Source organism: Lagenorhynchus albirostris, chromosome 4 (assembly GCF_949774975.1).
Source record: "Lagenorhynchus albirostris chromosome 4, mLagAlb1.1, whole genome shotgun sequence".
Classification (NCBI taxonomy): Eukaryota; Metazoa; Chordata; class Mammalia; order Artiodactyla; family Delphinidae; genus Lagenorhynchus; species Lagenorhynchus albirostris.
Window position 1 is genome coordinate 112,209,680 of NC_083098.1, and position 25,770 is coordinate 112,235,449.

Genomic DNA, 25,770 nt, shown 5'->3' on the forward strand with positions numbered 1-25,770 from the left:
ATGCTAATTTTTTACAAACAGCTGCTAATACCATGCTTTAGACTCTTTGTGGCCGCTGCCTCCCAGGCCCCAGGCAGAAGATCTGTTTTCAGTTTTAACATCTGCTCATCTAGCACTTCCTGAGTCACCCTGAAGTGACCCCGCTAGGCAGTAATTTACAATTTTGCTGAAGCCCAAGTGTCCATTGTAAATACTGAAAGGCAGTACAAGAAGCAAATCACTTACCTCGCAGTCAAAACTAGACAACTGCCCAACTCATTCAGCCCAGCGTGGTCTGTTAGTTGTCTTCTTAGAGGAAGGACACATTACACGCCACAGTGGCATTCCTCAATTGGGGAATTCTTATGAGGCTCAGGTTATATTACCCACAGATGTCACATTCTACATTTCACAACTACATGGAGTTTTTGGCTGTTGTTGTTTGTTTAATTTTTCTATTTCTGTCCACACCGCATGGCTTGTGGGATCTCAGTTCCCCGACCAGGGTTCTACCAGGGATCGAACCCGCGCCCTTGGCAGTGAGAGCACAGAGTCCTAACCACTGGACTGCCAGGGAAGTCCCACAACCACATAGAGTTTTAAAAGCGAATTGTTTCTTGCGTCTCCCTCCCACCCTCCCTATCCCACGGGGATATATGTACATGTATAGCTGATTCACTTTGTTATACAACAGAAACTAACACACCATTGTAAAGCAATTATACTCCAATAAAGATGTTAAAAAAATAAATAAAAGCTAATTGTTTTATTTCCTAAAGGTACTTACAAACAATGTAAAAACTCAAATAATACAAAAGACTATGATTTAAAAAACTGTTGTGTCTCCCATCCTGGAGCCCCAGTTCCCCAGTACCTCTCCAGCAACTACTGTTCAGCAACAGCAACTACTGTTCCTCAGTCTTTTATGTCCTATAAAAGATAGCCGAGGGCTTCCCTGGTGGCACAGGGGTTGAGAGTCCGCCTGCCGATGCAGGGGACACGGGTTCGTGCCCCGGTCCGGGAGGATCCCACATGCCACGGAGCGGCTGGGCCCGTGAGCCATGGCCGCTGAGCCTGCGCGTCCGGAGCGCAGAGGCCACAGCAGTGAGAAGCCCGCGTACGGCAAAAAAAAAAAAAAAAAAGATAGCCTGACACTGATGAGTGGATAAGCATGGTATATGTTTATATCCATCAATGGATTAATGGATTAATGTGGTTATCAATGGATTAATGTGGTTTATCCAAGCAGTGGAAGACTATTCAACCATAAAAAGGAATGGATTGATACCTACTACAGTGTGGAGGGGCCTCCAAAACATGATACCAGGTAAATGGAAACAGAAACAAAAGGCCACATGCTGTGTGATGCCATTTATAGGAAATGCCCTGAATAAACAAATCCAGAAAGAAAGCAGATTTGTGGTTGACAGGGGCCTGGGGAGGAGGAATGGGGAATAACTGCTGATGGGTACTGGGTTTCTTTCTGAGGGGGTGAAAACGTTCTGGAATTAGTAGCGGTGATTGTACAACTTTCTCAATATACTAAACACACTGCTGCGCTGTACATTTTAAAATGGTGAAATTTATGTCACGTGAATTACATCTAAACAAAGACTGTAAAAAAACGAGGTAGTCTCTGGATATACAAGCATGTATGTGACCTATGGGGTGATACTTTGAAGCAAATACTTTTCCCACGAAGATATGAAAGAATAAAAATTGTGTTCTTTTTACAGAAAAGTAGATTTAAATTTTTAATCACCGATCAAGATATAAGAAATGATTTTCATTGTCAAAAGGAATGTTTTTAAAACGGAAAAAATAGGGCTTCCCTGGTGGCGCAGTGGTTGAGAGTCCGCCTGCTGATGCAGGGGACGCGGGTTCGTGCCCCGGTCCGGGAAGATCCCACATGCCGCGGAGCGGCTGGGCCCGTGAGCCATGGCCGCTGAGCCTGCGCATCCGGAGCCTGTGCTCCGCAATGGGAGAGGCCATAACAGCGAGAGGCCCGCGTACCATACCACAAAAAAAAAAAAAAAAAAAAAAAACTGAAAAAATAAAACCAACCTCTAAGACAGCATTTTTCGATCCATGTTCTGAAAAACATTTGTTTCTTGTACTATGTGAATTGCATTGCTTTAAACAGAGAAAATGGAACAGAAAAAATGCTGTGGCCAACTGGTCTCATGGCATCCTGAATTGTCCTCTTCTTATTATGAAAATAATTCAAATCTGGCTTGGGACAGAGAGGGCACGCTTTTCAAGTATAACGAATCTGAAACATTCCTTCTCACATGGGTAATCTCAGGTCTGTGACTTATTATTATAGGTTCAATTGTCCCCAAAAAGGTATGTTGAAGTCTTCACCCCCAGTACTTCAGAATGTGACTGTATTTGGAAATAGGGTCATTGCAGATGTAATTAGTTAAGATGAGGTCACACTGGGGTAGAGTGGGCGCTAAATCCAATGACTGGTGTCCTTATAAGATGATAAGACATAGGGAGACAGCCAGAGATCGGAGTGACGCATCTACAGACCAAGGATGGCCAGCGACACCAAAAGCCAGGAGAAAGGCATGGAACAGATTCTCTCCAAGAGGCTTCAGGGGAGCCCGGCCCTGCTGACATCTTGATTTCAGACTTCAGGCCTCCGGAACTGTGAGAAAGTCAATTTCTGTTGTTTCAAGCCACCAGTTTGTGGTACTTTGTGACAGCAGCCCCAGGAGACTCATACATGTATCCTCTCTCTGTCCATTTTCTTACTTATTCATAAATAATAACATACCTAACTTAGAAGATTATTGTATTAAGTGAGATGATGTATGGAAAATGTAAGCACAGAGTAACTACAAGATAATATTTGATAATATTTGGAATTTGATAACAATTGGAACCCCTGCTCCTTGACCCAGTGTCCTCTTCTTCCCTGGACCACAACGGCCTTGTGAGCTGACACCACTGGGGGGCAGCGTGCCTCTCCTGCCTTCCCAGAGCCCACCTGGTCTGTGCACATCACCGTGTCCATAGTAATTAAAACGGAGTCGTGTGTCTGCTGGGCGGTGAGTGTGGAGAACAGCATACACCTTTCTCCAGGGGAGGCTACCTCAGGCTTATTTCCTCCTGACCTGTCCCCAGGGAGGGGGGTGAGGGAAGCCAGCCTGTCATCAGGGAGCTCTGGTTATGTTAAGAATGACCACTGGTTGATAAGCTGGACAGACCTCTCTGTCCCCAGGCCATGGGTCTTGTGGCCGAGGGGGACCTGGGTCACTTGCTGGTGAGGGGTGAGACCACGTGCATGGGGACAGAACACCAGGCACAAGGAGGCCTCAAGAGAAAGTGACAAGGACCACTTGTAGCAGCTCATGAGTGTGGCCCCCAGACCTCTCTGTCCCCAGGCCATGGGTCTTGTGGCCGAGGGGGACCTTGGGGGCCACACTCATGAGCTGCTACAAGTGGTCCTTGTCACTTTCTCTTGAGGCTTCCTTGTGCCTGGTGTTCTGTCCCCATGCACGTGGTCTCGCCCCTCACCAGCAAGTGACCACTGGGCTGGGGAATGGCAGCCGAGGGGGGTGAGGACTCCCATCGCAGACTGATGCTGTGTGCACACGCTCTGCCTCCCAGCCCACGCCCTGTAACAGACTTTGGTGAACCAGGGACCAGGCTGAGGACTCTGTGTCTTGTGAGTGTGAACACTGATCTGGACCCAAGACTGCTGCTGACCATGCAGAGTGGGTCTGAAGCAAGCACTCAGGGAGGGAAAGATGTCCTGTGTCTCTCTGCATCCTTAGAGGTTTGATGGATGAGTGAAGAAATCAAGGGCATGTAAGACATGAAGGGCAGAGAAAACCCACACCCATAGGCTTGGGGCTTGGAGCCCGGGAGAGTGTGCACGAGTCAGTCCAGTCCTTTCCTTTGATGACTGCGAGCCCAGCCCCAAACTGAAGTGGGTTTCTGATATAGCAGATCAGACCCTCTCCAGCTTGATAAGTAAATTGGAGAAAGAATCTTGGACCTTATACGTCCCCTCTCTGAGCCTGATGGCTTGCTCCATGGAATTAGGAGCAGAGTCAGCTGTTTAAGAATGCATGCATCTGTACACAGGAGCCCCAGAGAGAGAGAGAGAGAGAGAGAGAGAGAGAGAGAGAGAGAGAGAGAGAGAGAGAGAGAGAGAGACGTGGGAGAGACACATGCAAGAACAGCTTAGTTGAGCCTGCTCCAAACCCTTCTCCCAATCTCTCCAACTGGAGGAGAAATCTGAAAGACCGAGTCATGCCAGATATCAGATCACATTCTAGTTGGAAAATTCGTTAAGTCATTTTTAACCAGAGGCTTCTAAAATGATTGCAGAGCAAGAATTGCTCACCCAAGCCAGGAGTGTCACTGATAAACCAGGACTTACCGACTTGTGACTCTTGGCTGTTATGGTCTTCACCTTGTCAGGGTCCCAGATGACCACGTCGGCGTCTGAGCCCACGGCAATCCGCCCTTTTCTGGGGTACAGGTTAAAGATCTTGGCTGCATTCGTGCTGGTAACAGCAACAAACTGGTTCTCATCCATCTTGCCAGTAGCCTGAAGACAAGATCCATTGGTGAAAAGAGCATCTCATAACAGGACCAGAAGGGGCAGACAGGCACAGATCGAAACCAGCCAACAGGAGTCCTTACAAGGACTCTGGAGTTTTCTCCTCTCCCTGCTGAAACCAGGCCACCCTGAAAGAGTGCCAGAGGCCTGGCTTCATCAGAGCGGAAATGTAATCAACCGTTCAGAGGTGTGATGACATTTCCACAACGGCCACCCTGACATCTGGTCGGTTTCATTGGGCCCAAGTTTAACAGAAAATAAAAATCTACTGTTTCCAAGTGAGTGATCAAGGTGTGACCTGGGGATTCCTTACGCAACAGGAAGCCTCCATACCCACTCTCAACCCTAAACCCGAACACACACAGTTTACAAAGTCATCTTTACGTGGACAAAGATGTGGTTCAAAACAAAACAAAACAGAACACTTTCATCCTCAAAGACTAAAGGACAGGTGCTGTCACATCTGCAAATGCAAAGGACACCACAGGACTCGCGCTGCGTTCTTAAGGGTCACGTGTTTTCCGTGTGCCCTCCTAGTGCATTCTGCTTCTGCCTCAAAGTAAGAAGGGAATTTTAAGAACCAGAAGTGCATAATGCATGGCTTTGATGGGCAGGAGGGGTGTTTCTAGAATATTCCAGGAGGGAGACGGTGCCGCCTTACCACTGCCTTGTCCCAGACCACGGTCATCCGCTCCTCTATCCCGTTGACGCCCTCAGGGATCAGAGTGAAGTTGTCCTTGCCCACCGCCTTCTGGGCAGTGCTGTAGGGACAGTGGCCGCTGCCTGTGACCTGCAGGTCTCCACTGGCAAAGACAGAACAGGGTGGGATTCAGACCTGAGCTCATGGTGAGGAGCGGACCCTGACTTCAGACGCCCAAGGAGGCTGTGAAACTCAAACCCCACAGAGATCTGGGGCACATCACAGGCCTTACTGAGTGACACCGGAAGGCCCTGTGGCCTTTGGTGTCTTGTTGAAGACGGGAAAGAGGCCTGTGCATCGGGAGAGGGTTCTGTTCGAGTGTGGGCTCCAGCTGGTCCAGGTAAGGCTCTCCGGGTCAGCCTCCTCCTGCCCTAAAATGCTCTGATCCTGGGGCAGTGGGTCTGTTCTTTCACCCCCCAGAGAGAGCCCACAAGGCCTCAAGATGCTGCAGGCATCTGTGAGGAGAGACTTGCTGAGAACAGAAGATGCTAGAGGCCAACAGAGTGACTCTGCTTCCATGCATCTCACTAGACCCGTGAACAGCCCCTGATGCAATCTGACTTTGCAAATCCAGCAGGTCTGCTTTTAAATCCCAGAACTGCCACCTCCTGGCCCGGCTAGTCACTCCTCTTTTCTTCATGCGTAAAATGGAAAAGAGAATGGAACCTTCCATCCCGGATCACCCTGAGGAGACAATGAGCTACTTGCCTGGCGCACGGCAGGCGCCAAAGATGCCAACTCCCTTGCTCCTCTCTCCATCCTCCACCTCTTCTCTTTAAAATTGAGTGCTCGGTGAATTTTATGCTACGTGAATTTTATCTCAATGTTTAAAAAAGAAGAAAAAAAGCTGAGTGGAGCCAATGAATGAATGGATGAGTGACTGAATGAATATATAAATAAGTGAGTGAATAAAACCCAGCCTCCAGCACGTGCCTGTGTGTCTCACAGAGTCACGGATGTTTGTGCTGGAAGGATGGTCATGTCCCTGGCCTCGTGTCTCCGCCAGGTCACATGGGAAACCATAATGTGCTGACCTTGGTCTCCCTCTGTAAGGCTGTTGATGTAAGGTCTGGCTAATGTTTCTGTGCTGTGCCGGGAGGACAAAATGCTATTCATTGGTTGTAGCAAAGTGACACAAGCTCACTGGGTTTGCTCTTCTGTCACTCAGGCTTTGGAGAGAAAATACTCTGGGGCTATATGATGAGCCCCTAACTGGCATCTGAATTAATGGAATAAGTGGAGCTTTATTTTGTGATTTTCAACGAGGGGCCAGCCTCCATTTCGGGGCCCCAGGGCATGTTAGCAATCATGTAGACGTACAGAAATATATTTGGATGTGACATTCACTCATTTATTCAACAAAGGTGTGTTGCACACTTCCTGTGTCTGGCATGGTCTTAGGCAATGGGGATGCTTCTATAAGCAGAAAGAGACAAATTCCTGTGTTCATTAGCTGACATTCCAGTGCAGGGTGAGCGGGGGGCGGGAGTCAGGAACATACAGTCAGGAGAATGAGAGTTAGGGTGAGTGGGGGGGGGGTGATGGGGTAGCGCTGGGACTGCCGATTTTAAGAAGATGATCAGAACTATCTCACTGAGAAGAAATCTTCCAGCAAAGATCTGAAGTTGGCAAAGAGCAAACCGCAAGATGACGAAGAAAAGAGTGCTAGGCAGGGGTAGGGTGAGTGCAAAGGCCCTGTGGCACCATCCTGCCTGGGGTCTAGTTAGCGCGACACCAGTAGGATGGACCGAGGGAGCCAAGGGGGGAAAGAGGACCAGGCGAGGTTAGTGAGGAGCGAGGGCAAGATCAGGTTCAGCCTTGAGGGACATTGTGGGAACTTGTGTTTCTCTTTGAGAGGAAAGGACCCTGGAGGTCTTCTGGCAGAGGGCTGGCTTGGTCTGATTTCGGTTTTAAAATATCTGAGTGTCTTTTGAGAACAGATTGTGATGCGATAAGGGTGTGGAAGGGGCAGTATGGAAATAGAGAGCCTTGTCAGGAGGTGAGAAATGATGGCCCTTGAGCCAGGATGGCTGCAGCCAAGGGGGCGAGAAGCGGCCAGATGCCAGGGCCTTTGGTCCGTGTCCTGCCGTCTCCCGAGATGGGCAAGACTGTGGGAGCAGCAGCTTCACGGGGGAAGATGGGGGGTTTGTTTTGGACTTGGAGCTGCCCACCAGCCATCGGGCTGCAGACGCCAGGTGTGTCATGGGCTGCTGCAGCATTTAGGGAAAAGGAGAACACACCCTTACCCCCTTACAGTTCTTTCTAATTAGAAGTCCCACCTTATTCTCGCCCCTCAGGAAAACTCTTATGCATCCCCTGGCTCTGGGCCTGATGTCACTTCCTCCAGAAAGCCTTCCAAGCTTGCATCTCCGCTTCCAGAGCAGCCTGCACACCTCACCGCTTAGCCTTCTCCCATGGCCTTAAGTGTTCTTCCCTCACACTGGCTGATGGCAGAGAAGGGGTTAAAGTAGCTGTGCGCCTACTGTGTGCAGGAAGCAGAGTGTAATGCAGTGGCCGCCGTGAGCCCTGAACTCCAGGCCTTTTACCTACGCCGTCTCACACCCGCCTCTGCAGTAGGTACTGTATTCTCCCCACTTTGCCGATGCGTCAGCTGAGACACAGACATTACAGGTTATGTGACATGGCCAGGGTGACACAGCCCATTAGGGGTTGAGGCAGGATTAGGGTCCTGGTCTCACGTTCCTAATTCTGGGTGTTTCCCAACACACCACAGTGCCAGGCACACAGAAGGTGCTTAAATACCGCTGAATGAGTGGGAGGTGACCTATAGACATGAATGGAGCGGTTACTGACTCAAAGGCCCAAAGGCCTGCTGTAAACAGCCCGGGGTTTTGTCCTGAGGTCTCCCGGGCAGCCAACCCAAGGCCCCCTCCCAAGCGTGTCTGAACCAGCTGCGATTTCCTATCCTTCAACCCTCCGCTCCCAGAAGTCCTGCCCCGCTGCCCAGGCCCACGAGCCCGTCACCCCCGGGGCTCTCACCAGGCCAGCAGGGAGGTCAGGTAGTCGGGCGTGGTAGGGTCCGGGCTCAGGGGAGGGGAGGTCACGAAGGCCGCCGCCTTGGCCCAGTTCTTGCTCCAGTAATGGGTACCATCCGTCCCCAGACTGGCAGCGATGGGCTCGCCGAAAACGACGGGGCCTTGGGAGGCAAACACAAACACGCGTGGTTAAGAGCGAATGGTCTCTCATGGGAGATGCGGGCGCAGGAAAGTAGAATCTCGAGGCTGGAGAATGAGACTGGGGATAAGTCGCCCATCCTTCCCCCAGGCTCCACCACACACACACACCCCCCCAGAGCCCCAGCTCCTCGGCCACCAGGCACTCAGCGCCCTGCTGTCCTGCTCAGCAACCTTCTGGACTGTGAATGCTTTTAGCATTTGGATTTGACTATTTTTGACTATTATCTCTTTTTACGATGCTCAACCAAAGCACAGAGACCTGATGTCTCGGTTTGGATTCCGCCAAAAGCAGATCTTCAAATGAAAAATCGCGTTCAAGAGTTTTATTCGGAGGTGATTCCGGGAAACAACTTGGTGGGGACTGAGGAAGTGACACAAGGCAGAGAGAGAAGCTAAGGAAAGATGAGTTATCACCGAGTCATGGCCTTGGGCACGCGCAGCTCAGTGCACTGGGGACCCCGGGAGCCTCAGAGCCATCCCACGCCACAGGAGCGAAGGGGCCAGGACGTGCGGCCACCAACCCACTACGGGAGGGCTCCCTTCTGAGCATTCGCTTTCCCGCAAGTCCAGTCTGCCTTCCAGGGAGTGGGCCACATGTGTTTCTGCCGGAACAAAACCCCAGGGGCAAAGTCCCAAGTGAGAATCCCCGCAGCAGAGAGAGTGCCAAGGGGACGACGTGGGCCCAGGGTCCTGTGGCATCGGTACGAGGCCACCCTGCTGACAAGCGAGAGGTAGGCTTTGGGTTCCAGCAGCCTGGCTCTGGGACGACAACTCCCAACAGCACAGCGGTGCTGGGACTGCTCTGGACGGTTCTGCCCAAGACAGCAGCCACCAGCCTCACGTGGCCCTGGAGCGTAAGAAACAGGGCTAACGCGACTGAGGAGCCAACTGAAAAAGTGTACTTAACTTTACTTAAATTGAAATAGCCACGAGAGGGTGGTGGTCGCTTTATTTCTCGGCAGCTCCAGGACCTGCAGGCTTAGCTCGCCGGCACGCTTACCGCTGCTTCCAGATTCTTGTTACCTCTCTGAGCGGCAGTTTCCTCATCTGTAACCTGGGGCTGGTCCTCAGCAAGCTGTGCTAACCTAGATCACTCTCTGTGCAATGCCTCTACTTGTCAGCTTGCCCTCAAAAATACTACAACTAGGTGTTTGGGGTTCACCGCTGCTCTGTCCCACACGGAAACCACCTGCCACGTGTGGCTTTCAGGCATTTGGTCTGAGTCGAGATGTGCTGTAAGGGTGAAATACACACTGGATTTCAAGGACGGTACAGAAAAATAATGCAAAATATCTTAATCCGTTTACACTGATTACACGTGGAATGAATATTCTGGATATATTAGGTGAAATAAAATACATAATTAAAGATTTTTAAGAATAGAGCCACTTACACTTCCCATGAAGGGTTCCTGTAAGAAAGGAGGGGCATCCTGCATGCAGAGGGTGGTGGATGCAGTCAGGGCTGTGTGGCTGTTGTGGATTTCCACCCGGCTGCCCCCTCCGACCCAGAGCTGCCGGTCAACCTCATACGACTCCCAGAAAGTAGACGGGTGGACCTTGTCCGGGTGGTGAACATCCTTGGTGAATGTCCACAGGACGAAAGGATTCTAGCGACTGTCTTCGTGTGACGTGTGCTACCCGCTCTGTCATTCTCTCTCTCTCTCTCACCCTGAATTAGGGAAGGAAGGCTGCTTTGGGCAACCTTCATTCTCTATGTGGTGGGTGCTGGGGACTGTGGGCCTCAGTCAAGAAGGCCTGGGGACCACACTCGGGCGGTTCCTCTGAGTCTCCTGGGGAATGGCCACCACACAGGTCAGAGCCGCTCAGAGCACCAGTGGCGCCTGTGCCCCAGGGTCCTCAGGAGCCCTCGGGACCCGCCAAGGACTTGGCTGGAACTTCACACCTGTGAGCCCATCGGGTCCATTTCGAGATGAAACAACAGTAGCTCAGAGAGGTTAAGTAGTGCGTCCAAGTCTTAGAGCTGGAGGCTGCCTTCCTGCCACACTCCCTTGATGTCCAGCACGGGGCTGTCCCCAGACCCTCTGGCTCTGGAAGAACACCTTCCTCCTTCCCAACCTGCAGCTGAGACTCTGTGTGGGCCCCACGGTGGAGCCTGGGTGCAGGCACCCGCTAAGAGGCCCTAGATAGGGGACCCAGGATGAAGGGCCCAGAGAGAGGACCAGAAAGGGGGCGGGCAGGGACCAAGAGCTGATGCAGCCCTGGCTCCATCACTTCTTTGATGTGAAACCCAGGGGAGAACTTGGAACTCTTCACAGATCTTTAAGATACACGGTCTCATGTGACCCACAAGGAGGGGATAATTACCTTAGCTACAAATGGGGAAACCGAAGCTCAGACCTCTTACCCAAGGTCACACCCGGGGCCCATGGCACCCCAGGAATCAAACCTGAAAACGCCTGCACATCTTGTGCCTGCCCACCATCCCAAGCTCCCTTTTCAACCTGGCCTACTGGGCCCAGGCTGCAGGCAACTGGCAGAATGTCTCTGCCCTGGGGAGTGGCTCCGTCAGTGATCTTGAGCCTGTTGGACACGCCCCTTCCTCACCCCGCAGCTTCCCGCAGGAGGCCCACGCGCTGGGCTGCGTACCCTTCTTCCTGGCCAGGGTGATGATGTCCGCCGCGCTCCTGCTCATCACCTTGGTGATGTACACAGGGCAGTTGATCCGACCCGCGATGGTGATGGCTCGGAACACGGCCTCGGCCTCCAGCTGCAGACACAGCAAATACATGGGTCACAGGAGGGAGAGGTGGGAGGCAGCACCCACCCTGAGTTCCTAGGGCCTCTCCCTGACCAGGCTCCTGTGATTCTCCTTAAGTGTGGTCAGAGGGAAATCTACTGCATCAAGAGAGGAAAATACTGTAGATTTTTCAAAAGGAAGGAAAAACTAAGAATGTATCTGGCTAGAGGGCTGGAAGGCAGAATTATGTTTTTCCTTTGCTTGGAAGTATTCTGCACGCTCTGTTAGAAGGAGATCGCCTGGGCAGTAGAGTCATCAAAAGGCCCATAAAGTGGTCGGTTACCTATAAAATGCCTGACATCAGGGAATACAGGTGTCCAACATGCATTCCTTCCTTCGTTTGTTCAATAACCAAGTGAAACCATCTGCTGCGGGGTTTGGCCTCTGCCCCCGCTAGAGCAGACAGCAGGACCTGTGATGTATTGTTTTAATTTCCGGTCTGCTGAGCTGCTAGTGGCTGGCAGGAAGCCACAGCCACGTGCCAGGAGTCCAGCCACACCCAGAAGGGTCCCCAGGCTGCTCACATGCCTGAAGGTGGTGGCAACGTCCACGTGCTATAAGGGTTTGTAGACACTGTCTCAGGTCTGTCCTGGTCTCACCAGGGACTGGGAACCCAGCTCGTGGGCGTGGAGCTCACGTCTGGAGCACTGGGCCCGATCGGGAACCTCCGGGTAAGAAGTCTGTGTACTCGTGTGTTGGGTCCCAGGTCCGGCACAGGCTGGCCTAGAGCGGAGGTCCGGGAAGACTACTAATGATCTCATGAGACACCAGAAAATGCTGGACGTCCGTCCTGTTCCATGCCCAACCTGCTTGCCTTCCTTCTACCCGCCGTGTCCCGCCACACATGTGCCGTATCACTCCCAGGGGATTCGTCCCTTGTCGAGTCTTAGAGCACAGCGGATAGGAGGTCCGCGCAAGGGCAGTTGTTTTAAAGTCCTCTGCCTGGGACGTGGGGCTCCACTTTCCTGTCATCAAATACACCTTGTCCTCAGTAGGGATTCTGAAGTGTCCATAGGACTATGGTGTGAAGTTCCCGGGCCCTGGGAGAGGCAGAACCTTTCCCCGCTCCTCTGATCGACCTGCAGGCCCCAGGGCTCCCAAGCCCGAGGGCAGACCCGGGGAGGACCACACGTGCTGGGGTGCTCACGTAGGGGAAATGAGATGGAGACGGGGGCTCTAGCCGGGCTGTTCCAGCTGAACAGCATCGGGGTGAGCTCTCAGCATGTCAGAGTCACACCCAGCGGAGGCTCCTTTACCTCTTCAGGTCTGCTCAGAGCGTGGCCCTCAGGACCCGTGATGCCCATCTCTAAGATCCGCTTTTGTTCCTACAAGACAAGAACGAATGAGTCAGTGATTACGGAACGTCAGAGCCGGGAGAGGCCAATCCTCCAGCCCCGTTAGACAGATGGGGCAGCTGATCCCAGGACAGGGAGTGGTCTGCATGGGGTCTAACGGGCTGCGGCGATCCACAGCTTCTTTGCTCCCTCCACTACCCCTGCCCCGCTTCCCCCTTTGCAACCCTGGATATCCCCGTCCACACCTGCTCTATTCAACACCACGGGACCAGTGAGAGGAAGTAGGGTTATACGAAATTAGCCTTAAAGGCCACCCAGCGCTCTTCCAACTTCCAAGTCTCTGCTGCAGGGTAAGAGAGAAGGAAGATGAGTGGTGTTTGGGTATGACATGGATGCAGAAATCAAACTGGGCCTCCGGCTCCGGAACCGACCGTCTCTGTCGGTTCTGAGCCTCAAGGTTCTCTTCTTTTTTTTAAATTGAAGTGTAGTTGATCTACAATGTTGTGTTGGTTTCAGGTGTACAGCAAAGTGATTCAGTTATACACACACACTCATATATATATTCCTTTCGGATATTTTTCCCTTACAGGTTTACAAAATATTGAGTAGTTCCCTGTGCTATACAGTTGGTCCTTGTTGGTTCTCTATTTTATATATAGTAGTGTGTATATGTTAATCCCAAACTCCTAATTTATCCCTCCTCCGCTTCTCCTGTGGTAACCATAAGTTTGTTTTCTATGCCTGTGAGTCTGTTTCTGTTTTGTAAATAAGCTCATTTGTATCATTTTTTTAGATTCCACATATAAGCGATACCACATATTTGTCTCTGTCTCAGTATGATAATCTCTAGGTCCATCCATGTCGCTGCAAATGGCATTATTTCATTAATCTTCTCTTCTTTACATTGGAAACAACAGCACCTACACACCGGAGTTGCTATAATACATCACTGAGGTGGCAGATGTGAAATGCTCGCACGATACCTGGTGTATAGTAAGGGCTCGTTGATGGTCAGCCAGCTCTCGTTTTCTCTACTGTAGTTTCCTCTTCCTGGTACCTGTCTTTCTAGCAGGACAACTCTACCTCAAGCTTATCATATAAATGAAATGGTTCCCTGAGCCACTGTAGCCCAGATACAAATCTATTTGCTCCAAGGCTCCAAGGTGCCCCCTCCTTAGGAATACTGTACTATCTCAAAACTAATATTTTTACGTTGCCCAGGTGTCAGCTGTGCTGCTAATTTTAACTTCCGCAGTTTCTGTAACATCATTCTGGAACACAGCCCTACGAGGAGCCCCAGGCCCTATCAACCATAAAACAATCATAATTTCAACTGTGCATTTATGGTTATTAAGCTCGAGTTTATTATAAGAACGTAAGCTGGAAACAGTTTCAAGATCTAACAGCTGGGGTGGATTTAAGTAAAGAATGGAATAATGTCAGCTCTTGAAGATGGTGTTTACAAGGCATTTTTGTAAACTGTTTACAACAAGATTTATGATAGGGAGACATCCCTCTGGAAGATTATGTAAATGTCAGTTACTATTTCTGTTGGAAGGAAGGAAGGAAGGAGGAGAAAAAAGGAGGGAGGACAAAAGATGATGTAGTGGGGGAAAAACACAGATCACAAAAGACTAGAGTAGGGTTTCTAGTCAAAAATCATGGGCTGAGCACACACGTTATCTTTACTCCATCCTGAAACTCTGCTAAAGTGACAGAAATGGTACACAAGAACCAAGAGAATGCAGGGAAGATAACAGAAACAAAATTTTGGAAGCTGGGAAGCAGATGTACAAAAGGTAACAGATTTATTGGAGCTGAGAAAACTCAATCTTAAGTTGGCAGCGAGGAAAGCTAAGAATTCTCTGATGTAAAGCTTAAGAACTGGGGACTCCAAACTCAACTTTTCACACACATTTGGTGGGATATAGGTTGGTACATCCTGGAAAACAGGGTAGCAGTAACTGTAAGACCTGAATATGTGCGCACCCACGACCCAGAAATCCCCCTCCTACGTACTTACCAACAGAAATGGGAACATATGTTTAACAAAAGACTGAACAAGAATGTTTAAGGACGCTTTATACACAGTAATCCTAAATTTGAAACTATCCAAACATCTATCAACTGAAGAACAAACTGTGACCTATCCCTGCAGTGGAATTCTACACCATGATGACAGAGAGAATACTATTGCTTCAGGTAACAATAGGGATGAACCTCACAAACCTAGTTTTGATCAAAAGAAGCCAGATGTAGGGCTTCCCTGATGGCGCAGTGGTTGAGAGTCCGCCTGCCGATGCAGGGGACACGGGTTCGTGCCCCGGTCCGGGAAGATCCCACATGCCGCGGAGCGGCTGGGACCGTGAGCCATGGCCGCTGAGCCTGCGCGTCCGGAGCCTGTGCTCCGCAACGGGAGAGGCCACAACAGTGAGAGGCCCGCGTACCGCAGGAAAAAAAAAAAAAAAAAAAAGAAGCCAGATGTAAAAGAGTACCTACTGTGTGGTTTCACGTTTATGAAGTTCAAAACCAGGCAAACCTATGATACATGTGTTGGGCAGCTTTTAAGAGATTCGGAGTGAGCCTGCCTCTGCTTGCACGTGGGCTTGGACCTGGCACCCTGCTTCCAATGAGCAGAACGCGAGGAAAGAGATGGGATGTCATTTCTGAGGTTAGGTTACAAAGGGACTCCCACTTCTCCCTTGCTCACCCTCTCCTGCTCTCTCACTTGGAAAGGAAACAGGTCACCATGCTGTAGCTGCCCACGTGGCAGAGAACCAAGGGGGCCTCTGTCTAACAGCCATCAAAGAATAAAGGACAACAGTGTGATAGCGTGCAAGGAACTGAATCCCAGAAGCAACCCTCTGAGTGGGAATCCTGCAACCCTCTGGAAAGGAATCCTGCCCCAGACCAGCCCTGAGATGACTGCAGCCCTGCCTGACACCTTCACGGCAGCCGGTGAGAGACCCTGAGCCCGAAAACCCAACCAAGCCACACCTGGACTCCGGACCCACAGGACCATGACGTAGAAAACGTTTTTTGTTTGACGATGCTAAATTTAGGGGGTAATTTGTTATGCAGTCACAGAGAACTGAAACAGATTTTGGTATTCAGAAGTAGGGTGCTGCCACAGCAATTAACTAAAAATGTGGGAGTGGCTTTGGGAGCGGGCAGTGAATGGAGGCTGGAAGAATTTCAAGGCATGTGTTAGAGAAAGCTGGTTTCAAATGGACTGTTAGTAGAAATATGGACTTTGAGGACCTTGCTAGTGAGAGCTCTAAAGGAAATGAGGCGTCTGTTATTGAAAACTGGAGGAAGGGGAATCTTGTTATGTAGTAGCAGAAAGCTTGGCAACACTGTCACCTGCAGTGATGTGGCAAGGGGCAAATGTGTCTAATGAACTGAAGGATCTAGCTGAGGAGAGTCCCCAGCAAATTGTCAAGGTACCGCCTGGTTTCTTCTTGCTGCTCATAGTAGACAGTAAAATGTGAGAGGGACAGATAATTGAGGGTGTGCCCACAGATCCTCTCAATCAAGTTAAGGCCTCTAGGAAGCTCAAGGATGTACCTCTTGGCTGTCTGACCAGGAGAAGGAGGGCTTATTGAAAAGAAATCTGTGGGTATCTTTTGTCTAATGGGGTGAATTCCAGTGAGATTCAGAGGAGGCCCACAAAGGTTTTGGGAAGATTATCTTAGCAAAACACCGGCAGCCTGGACTGGACGGGATAAGACATACAAAATGAATGGAGGCAGTTGGACTCCTAAAATTCTACTGTGCAGGAAGCAGGCTGAGAAAATTCCTCAGCTGCAAGCATGGGCTACCTTTCATGAAAAGGAAGGATGGGACCAATAGCCCAGAAGGTGGAGCCAAGAGCCATGGAGAATTATTCTCAGACTTCAAGACTTAATCAAGGAACTGCCAACACTTGTCTAACTGGATTTCAGAACTGCTATGGACCAATGACTCCTGGTGTTTTCCACTGTCCCTCTTTCAAGAGGAATGCCCACCCCACCACTATATGTCGTGTGTTGAGTGGGCGGGGGAGAGATAACTTGCCTATTTTCTTCAAAGACCTACAGATTGTAGGGACTAGACCCAAGAAGCCTCATCCACACCTAGACCTGGCTTAGATGATTCCAGTCTTTGATGGTGTAATGAGGTGAGAGTTTGGAGGACCCTGGAAAGGAATGAATGTGTTTTGCATGTGAGAGGGTCATCAATCACTGGGGGGCCAGAGGAGAGGCTGGCAGACAACCTCTGATACGGCTCCCAGTGACCCTCATTTCCCAGTATTCATACCTTTGTACCATCCCATCTTTTGGGGTGAGGGCTGGATTTAGTGACCTCTTGCCAATGACCAGAATACTGATGTGTGATGGTACTGAGTTGTTTTTTTTTATTTTGAATTTGAAAGAATTTCAATTTTACAGAAAAACTGCAAGAACACTAATAGTAAGAAATAAAGACAATAGCTAACCTTAAGAGTGAAGCTTCAGCTCTCATGCCCTTAACCGTCATGCTGCAATTCCACTGGGCTTTGGAACCAGATGGAACTGTATTCACATCCTGGCTCCGATGCCCCATATAACAGTGGGCAAGTTATTACTATCTAAGCCTCAGTTTCCCTACCTATGAAATGAGGATGTACATACTCCATAGCGTCACGCACGGCATTAACTACTTTCATTGGATGCATCCAAACCTTCTAGATGCCTGAACTTGATTCCTGGCATCGTGATCCACCCTGCACAGGGACCAAGCAGCCATCCTTGACTTCCTCTCCTTCTTCCCCCATCCAATCAATCGATGAGTCCTGTACACTGTGCACCTTCCCTATCATATTCTTGCCTCTTCCACCTCCGCTCTGTCTCCTCTCTTCATTTCCTATGAGAATTGCTGGAGCAAAACCTAGCTGACTTTATTCTATTCCCATCAAATTATCCACCCTGTAGCCAGAATGCTCAAAATGGGTTCACGTCTCACACTACCCGAAACTTCTGAATGGCTACAGCCTGTTACATGTCCGACATTGCTCTATACGTACACGGTATCATTTAATCCTCACAACCACACTGCAAGGCAGATGCTTCTAAATGAAGCACAGGAGCCTTCGTGGGGTAGAGTTCCTCGCCCAGTGTCAGGAGGCCAGACTGGAACACCTGCTCCCGGCCTGAGCTCTGTCCATTAGCCCCGCTCTCAAGTCGTGGAGGATGATGAGCAACCCTAGCTTCCAAGCATTTTCTTTCAGATCCTTATTTGTTGCTCATGCAAACCCGCCATGGTTCACAGGGCAGTAATATTACCCCCACTGTACGGGTGAGAAAATCGAGGTTCGCAAGGAGGAGGCGATTATGACCTGCCAAAGGCCATGCTGCAGATAGTGTGTGCGTGACTCACACCTGGAGCGCCTGACATGCCATCTGGTTCTTGGCTTGACCCTTCATTGTCTGGTGACCTGGCTGACCAATGCCTCCACCCCCTTTTCTCGTATCCTTTACAAGGAGAAGGAGACTGAGGCGGAAGGGGTGGAAACTCACACCACTCACCTGAGCTATCAAATCTCCATTTTCTGCGTGGACCAAGATCACAGCTCCCAGCCCCTTAAGGAAGGTGAAGACTTCGTAGAGCTAAGGAGGGATAAAGGGGGGTTGGGGTGAGATAAAGATATCACAGCACGAGCATTTGCAAAGACTGCTCTTACTACTGACACACAGTCATCCACCTGCCAGGATGCTCCATCCACATCCATGGAATGCGTCGCTCAACAAGTAAGAACTGGAAAAGATTCTCCCTTGACCCTGACACCCTCCAGATCCAAGGGCAGAAAGTCTGGGTGGGGGAGAGGCACACAGCTGATAAAAGTGACACCGAGGTGTGATTATATCCACAGTTATGCCCACGCGAGCCTTTGCTTTCTTTGTGGCTTTGCTCCCCTGGAGCGTGACGTTGTTAACGGTGACAAATGCAGCTGAGAAGCTGTCTTCGGTTTTACTGAAATTGTATAACTAAACCTGCTATGCCTGTACCTTAGCCACCACGAATCACAGGACATGTGTACATCTTTACAAAAATTCCAACTCCTGTCATTTTATAGACCAATTGGGGTCGAGAGACCAAGTCCTCCAATAACTTGAATACTCAGATAACATGTATCCTGCCAAGCATCACCTTATTTCGCCAATCCAGGCCCTGTCCACTGTCCCGTGCCCTCTTCCCACCTGTACAGGATCTGCAATCAGACATTTGCACCCGCTGAGGACCAAAGCCACAGGTTCCCTCCCCAGGGACTCCTGAATCTCAACTTTGCCCTCCTTGCATATAAGATAACGCCTCCCTTATCCAGGATGTGTGCTTTTAGATGTAGACAGCAGGTGGGGGAGGCACTTGGAGGCATGAAGCACTTTTGAGGACCCACACCCAAAGTCTGCTCAACTCCGACTCTAACCAGGGCTTCAGTGAAACAGACATTAGAATGAAACAGGTGAAAATTTCAATCACACTAGAGAGACACATGCTATTGTTTCCATGAAACTGAACAAACTTCCAGCCCTTTGGTTTCCAGGCCATCTCGGGGTAAGTTATATTATGTAACTCCAAGGGTCTATTTTGAAAGGTAAGACATGGGTGCTTATTCCATTGCACATGAGACGCCACGGGGATAATGAAAACCAGCTTATTAACACTCGTATGCCTGCTGTGTGCCAGGCACTGCCCTAGAGCTTTACTTGTATTAAATCACTTAATCCTCCGACATCTTCTCTGAGGCAAGTGCCAAGAAGGGCCTAAAGCACAGAGAGGTTAGGAAATCTGCCCCAGGCTGCACAGCAAAGTCAGGGCTTGCTGCCAAGCAGCCTGGCTCCAGCAGCCGTGCCCTTTGCCACCACACTGTCCCACCTTTTTAACAAGCAGAGGGCAGGGCAATAATAACAAAACCAAACCAAGAGTCTCAGTGGTGTAAGAAGGCCAGGTGCCTGATAAATTGTACCCCCTACACCTGTACTCCTTAGACCACCTTCTTCCTTGACTCATCTCATCCACAGAACAGCTGTTGGAGGTTGTTAGGGCCAGAGATGATCACGTCGTATAGATGAGAAAACTGAGAAAGGACGTGACTTGCAGTTGGCTGGAGGGACAGCCAGGGCTCTCCTCCAGGTCAGAGCTAAGGTAATGGTCCCCAAACTCGCTTGAGCCCCAGAATCAGCTGCAGAGGTTTAAGAAAGTACAGACTCCTGAACCTTACCCCCGAGCATATGTGATGGAATATGAGTCTGTATATTTAGTGAGCTCTTTAGATGAGGCTGAAGATGAGCCGAGTTTGGGAACCACCAAGCAGGGGATCCCTGCTCCACGCCACTCGTACAGGCAGAAAGGAATGCAGGTCCAGGGAAGGGCGATGACTGACAGCTCAGCGTCAAAACCAGGACTTGAACCCAGAGCCCTCCCTGGCCTGCTCTGACATCTCCCCTGCCCTGTGCCGCTTTGCCTGACAAGGCAGGCCCATTCCTGCCCAAGGGAGGCGGGGGGTGTGCAAGGACCTACCTGGCTGTCGGACATTTGGTAGAGATCCTTATAGGCCATGTAGACTTGGAAGGAATTGACACCTGTTTCAAGATAAAAAAGAGTAGAAAAATGCATTTAAGAGGAAAGGACATGTCTTTCCAGTAAATCGATAAGCACTGCACAGGGTGGTAACAACCAAGACAGAAGGGTGCCACCAGAATTCACAGCAGGGGCCCCTAAGCCAGCCTGGGGGTGCGGGTGAGGGTCCGAGGAGGGCTCCAGGGAAGGTGACATGTCAGCTGAGTCTGAAGGAGAAGGAAGAGGAGGGGGGAAAGGAAGAAGGGGAGGGGGAGGAGCCGGGGGAAGGCAATTATCTGGGCTGAGAGGGATGGGTATGCATGGCATGGACAGCAAGGAGGATAAAAAGACATTAGGATGCGGGTACTGGAAAGTGTCCTGTGGCTGAAGCAAAAAGGAGCATGTGCTTAAAAAAAAAAAAAAATCACTTTTTTTTATTACGGTAAAATACACATAACAAAATTTACCATCACAACCGTTTTTAAAGTGTACAATTCAGTGGCATTTAGAGCATTCACCATGTTGTACAGCCATCACTATTATCTCGTAGAACACGTGCTTTTAAAGCAAGGGAATGACACGATCAGACTTTGTCTCAGAAGGACAGTTCTGGAAGGAGAATGGGTGTGCAGAACAGCAGGGAGAAATGGAGAAATAGAGTTGGAAGATGCTGAAGGCAAAAGGGACGGGTGGGCTGAGGCTCTGAGCGGGAGGATGCAAAAAGGTTGAAATGACAGGACTTATTGTGCAGCCAGCGGGGAGCAGAGGAGGTGGGGGGAGGACTGTTTCTTAATATGCCTTCAAGTGGCTGAGGACAGGGACCACATCTTATGTAGTATTTCATCTTGCACATCCACAACATGTGCTGTGCCATTAATGTTTGTTGATGGAATCAGGAATCCTTTGGATAAGAAAAAGAAGAAATTCAGGCAAAAGTACTAAATGAGATTGAGACTTCTTTTACACTAAGCAACAGTGAAGACAAGCCAAAAATCATTTCTGGTCTAGAAAACCTTGGCAACAAAAATTTCTTTTCCCAAAAGATAAAGAAAAATTAAAAGAAAAAATAATATTCAGAGATTAACATAAAAGTATCAGTCTCTATTTAATCAAGTATACTTACATATAAAAACAAAAACCCAGTTATATACACAGACACAGAAGAACCATCAGTGGGTAAAACAGGTAAATCCACAGTGAGAGGTAAATTCATAGCCTTAAATGCTTCATTATTTTTTGAAGGAGAGGGGGAGCATACATCAACTGAGTAAGCTTCTATGATAAGAATCTTTAAAAGAAGAAAATGGAAATTCACCAGAAATTAGAAGTAAACATTACAAATAAAAGCAGAAATAATGAATTGGCAGAATTGATAAATATGCCCTAGAACTGGTTCTTGTGGGTGGGTGGATGGGGTAAAGCTATCTCAGATTAGAAGCTTTCCTCCAAATCATGATAGATTTGACTTGTTATAAATGGAAACTTTCTATAAGTTATTTCTTAAAAATTCAAAATAAAAAGCAAACAACCAACATGGTGAACATATCTGCAACAAATTTAACAAAGGTTTTTTTTCTAAAAAACCTCTTATTTAGGGCTTCCCTGGTGGCACAGTGGTTGAGAGTCCGCCTGCCGATGCAAGGGACACAGGTTCGTGCCCTGGTCCAGGAGAATCCCACATGCCGCGGAGTGGCTAGGCCCGTGAGCCATGGCCGCTGAGCCTGTGTGTCCGGAGCCTGTGCTCCGCAATAGGAGAGGCCACAACAATGAGAGGTCCGCATACCGCAAAAAAACAAAACAAAAAACAAACAAAAAAAACCCCCAAAAAACCTCTTATTTAAAAAACACCAGACAGTGGTTACTTTTGGGGGGAGGAAGGAGTTGTGGCTACAATGGGGGGCCATGAGGCGTTTGTTGGGGGTCTTTGTTTGGGGCAAAGTTCTATTTCTTACCTGGAAAGGGTAATCTCATAATTCACAAAGCCACATTTTTTCCTTGTGTGGTTTTCTGTATGTTTTGTTTTATATTTTAAAATGCTTAAAATAAAAACAATGAAGCAAAAAAGGCAAACATAATTTTTAGACAATTTTTTTTAAATGCCTAACAAATAAAGGTGAGAATAAGATTTGGTCTCATTTGGAATCAAAGTAATTCAGATGAAAACCTCAGTACTGTACCACTACCATACGACCCAGCAATTCCACTACTGGGCATACACCCTGAGAAAACCATAATTCAAAAAGAGTCAAGTACCACAATGTTCATTGCAGCTCTATTTACAACAGCCAGGACATGGAAGCAACTGAAGTGTCCATCGACAGATGAATGGATAAAGAAGATGTGTAACATATATACAATGGAATATTACTCTGCCATAAAAAGAACCGGAATCGAGTTACTTGTAGTGAGGTGGATGGACCTAGAGTCTGTCATACAGAGTGAAGTAAGTCAGAAAGAGAAAAACAAATACCGTATGCTAACACATACATATGAAATCTAAAAAAAAAAAAAAAAAAAAAAAAAGGGTCATGAAGAACCTAGGGGCAAGACAGGAATAAAGATGCAGACCTAGATCTACTAGAGAGTGGACTTGAGGACACAGGGAGGGGGAAGGGTAAGCTGGGACGAAGTGAGAGAGTGGCATGGACAGATATACACTACCAAATGTAAAATAGATAGCTAGTGGGAAGCAGCCGCATAGCACAGGGAGATCAGCTCGGTGTTTTGTGACGACCTAGAGGGGTGGGATAGGGAGGGTGGGAGGGAGGGATACGCAAGAGGGAGGAGATATGGGGATATATGTATACGTATAGCTGATTCACTTTGTGATACAGCAGAAACTAACACACCATTGTAAAGCAAGTATACTCCAATAAAGATGTTAAAAAGTAAATAAAAGAATATTCAAGAATAGAATAAACAGGGAGCATTTCCAAAACTTATGAGACCCCAGAAGTCCTTTTTCATGGAATATTTATTTTCTCACTCATCAAATATTCACTGAGTACTTACTATGTACAAGCACCGTTCTAGAAGCTAGAGATACAGCTGTGAACAAGGCAGGAAGGATCCCTGTCTACATTCTAGTGGAAATAAGCAATGAACAAACAAACAAATAAGATAATTTCATGTAGAAGTAGGAGGCAGAAAGAGACTAAACTGGCTGGTAATAGTTTACAGTTTCACAAAACATTTGCAGTGACCCTTCTCAAGAGGTAGAACCTATTTCCTCACTCCTTGAGTGTGGGCTGCTCTCGAGACTGGCTCCGCCCAGCAGAACGAAGCGGAAGTGTCAGTGGACACATTCCAAGCCTGGGCCTCAGAGGGCTTGCAGCTCCACTCACCCTTGCGGAGCCACCAAGGGAAGAAGCCCACGAGAGCCTGCTGGGGAAGGGAGGGTGTAGAGAGCGGTCGCACCTGCCCCATCCTCCCAGCTGGGGCGCAAGGCATGAGTGAGCCACGGTGAGCAGAACCGCCCAGCTGAGCCCAAACCAAAGTGCCTTTCCACAGAGCTGTGAGCGAAGAAATAACTGCTGCTTTTCATTAGTTGTGGTAAAATATACCTCACATGAAATTTACCATCGGAGCCATTTGCAAGTGCAGTGGCATTAAGTATGTTCACATTGTTGTGCTCCCATCTCCAGAACGCTTCACCTTGGCAAAACTGAAACTCTGTCCCCATTAAACACTAATTCCATGTTGCCCCTCCCCCAGTCCCTGGCAACCACCATTCTCCTCTGTCTCGCTCTATGAACTGGACGATTCTACGCATCTCACATGAGCACAGTCGTACAGCATTTGTCTTTTCTGTGACTGGCTTATTTCACTTGACATAATGTTCTCAAGGTTCATCCGTGTCGTAGCAGGTGTCAGGATTTCCTTCCTTTTCAAAGCTGAATGACATTCCACTGTAAGGATGGACCGCATTTTGTTTATCCAATCATCCTTTAATGGACATATGGGTTGTTTCCTTCTTTTGACTGGAGAATTAACACCGAGTTCAGACCAGGAGTCTCACGCCTGGTACCAGAGCTCTGACACTATGTATGGGGAGTCAGTGGGCAAGCCTCAGAGAGGTCAGCTTGGTGACTTGCCCAGTGTCACAAGGCCAAGAAGTGTGAGGGCAGGATTCAGATTCAGGCAGCACAACTGCTGGGATCTTTCTACAACCTGGACTATGATTCTGTACAAAACAAGAGTGTGATTCACAGCAACTTCAATGAAGGGATAAAACCATCTGGATATAGAAGCTCAGACTTACGAGACCCAAACTGGTAAATGGGCAAGGAACACAATCGGACATTCACACAAAGGAAAAATGTATGCAAAATGTTTAAGGTAATTAGCAGTTAAAGAACTGCAATGTTCAATGGTAGACTGACTTTTATTCATCAAATTAGCAAGGATTTCATACAATAACACCCAATGGTGCAAACATGCACGGAGTGAGAGACATGGGCTGTGGGCATGCAAGTGGGTGCATTTCTGGGGAAAGCAATTTGGCGGTAAGTGTCATGATTTTGAAAAATGTTAAAACCTTGACCCCCATAATGCCATCTCTGGATGGCATTACGAAGATGTTCACCAAACACGATTTACAGTAAAGCAAACAGAAAACCTAAATGCCCAATAAAAAGGAAATAGCTACCCAAATTAACCATTACATTGTGTATTACGAGCCATTAAAAAGTAATTAATGAAGAGTAATGATTACTCATAAAACGTTCGGTGAAAAACGGATTCCAAATAACTGCTACCGTATAACTATATATGGAGAAAACTGTCTAAATAGATGGGGAACAGCAATAATCCTTAATATTAATGGTAAGTGGCAACTGGGGGGTAAGACCAGAGGGAAAAACTTTTTCCTTCTCTTGATTTTCTGACTTTTTTTTGCATTTGGGCGATGATACTTTTATGAGAAAACACAGTATATATATTTAAAAACTTGAAAGCACCCCCCATCTCTCCTTGAAGCATCTCATTCATTCGATGGTGCTTCCTCAGAGAGCCTCAGAACGGCCTCTTTCCGAGGGACCCCTCACGCCTGGTTTATTCTGTTCTCTTGCTCTGTGTTTCTGTGGGTGTTCAGTTCAATTCACCTCCATTTGGTGTAAGGCACACAGTAAAGTACCCACACTGTGCAGAGATGTCTGGTTTGAGCTCACACAGAGGGGAGAGAGGGTGGGATACAGAGATGCACAGACATAATCCCCTCCCTCGTAAGCTCAGGGTTTAACAGAAGAGCCAGACAGACCACCAGTGTCCCGTAATCCAAAAATAATGGAAAAGGGGACCCCGAAGAGGCCCAAGTAACCTCCTATGGATATTCAAGGGATGAAGCAGTTCTGAAGTTCTGATTGGGGAAACTGGGATAGTTGAGCTGGGAAGCAGAGTAGAAGAAAGGGCATCCCTGGTAGCGGGTGTGGGGACTGCAACAGCAAAGGCCCAGTGGAGCAGCAGGTTTCCGGGGATGGCGTCCAGGATAATAAGCGCCCAGATGAGTTCATGGCAGAGAAAGAAAAGTGAGGCTAGATCAGTGGGGGCCTTGTGTGCCAGGCTAAGGAAATCGGGCTCTCTTCTATAAACAGGGGGAACCTCCAAAGGGCCTGAAGGAGAGGAAGACAGACTCCTTAAGGAGGGTCCAATCTTTCCACTGTTTATGGGGCAGGGCACAGCTCA

General features: G+C 48.7%; 2 protein-coding genes across 2 annotated transcripts in view; one reads left to right on the top strand and one right to left on the bottom strand.

The window, feature by feature from the left end:
• Positions 1-25,770, top strand: part of EVC (EvC ciliary complex subunit 1) — a 313,725-nt gene that overhangs the window by 99,240 nt on the left and 188,715 nt on the right. The window lies entirely within an intron of this gene.
• Positions 1-25,770, bottom strand: part of CRMP1 (collapsin response mediator protein 1) — a 69,178-nt gene that overhangs the window by 10,302 nt on the left and 33,106 nt on the right. Inside the window, exons 5-11 of the mRNA XM_060147363.1 lie at positions 20,050-20,111; positions 18,057-18,137; positions 12,472-12,540; positions 11,065-11,185; positions 8,259-8,415; positions 5,220-5,361; positions 4,376-4,546 (exon numbers count right to left, since the gene is read on the bottom strand). Coding sequence (XP_060003346.1) covers positions 4,376-4,546; positions 5,220-5,361; positions 8,259-8,415; positions 11,065-11,185; positions 12,472-12,540; positions 18,057-18,137; positions 20,050-20,111 — 803 coding nt within the window. The remainder of the gene's footprint in view (positions 1-4,375; positions 4,547-5,219; positions 5,362-8,258; positions 8,416-11,064; positions 11,186-12,471; positions 12,541-18,056; positions 18,138-20,049; positions 20,112-25,770) is intronic.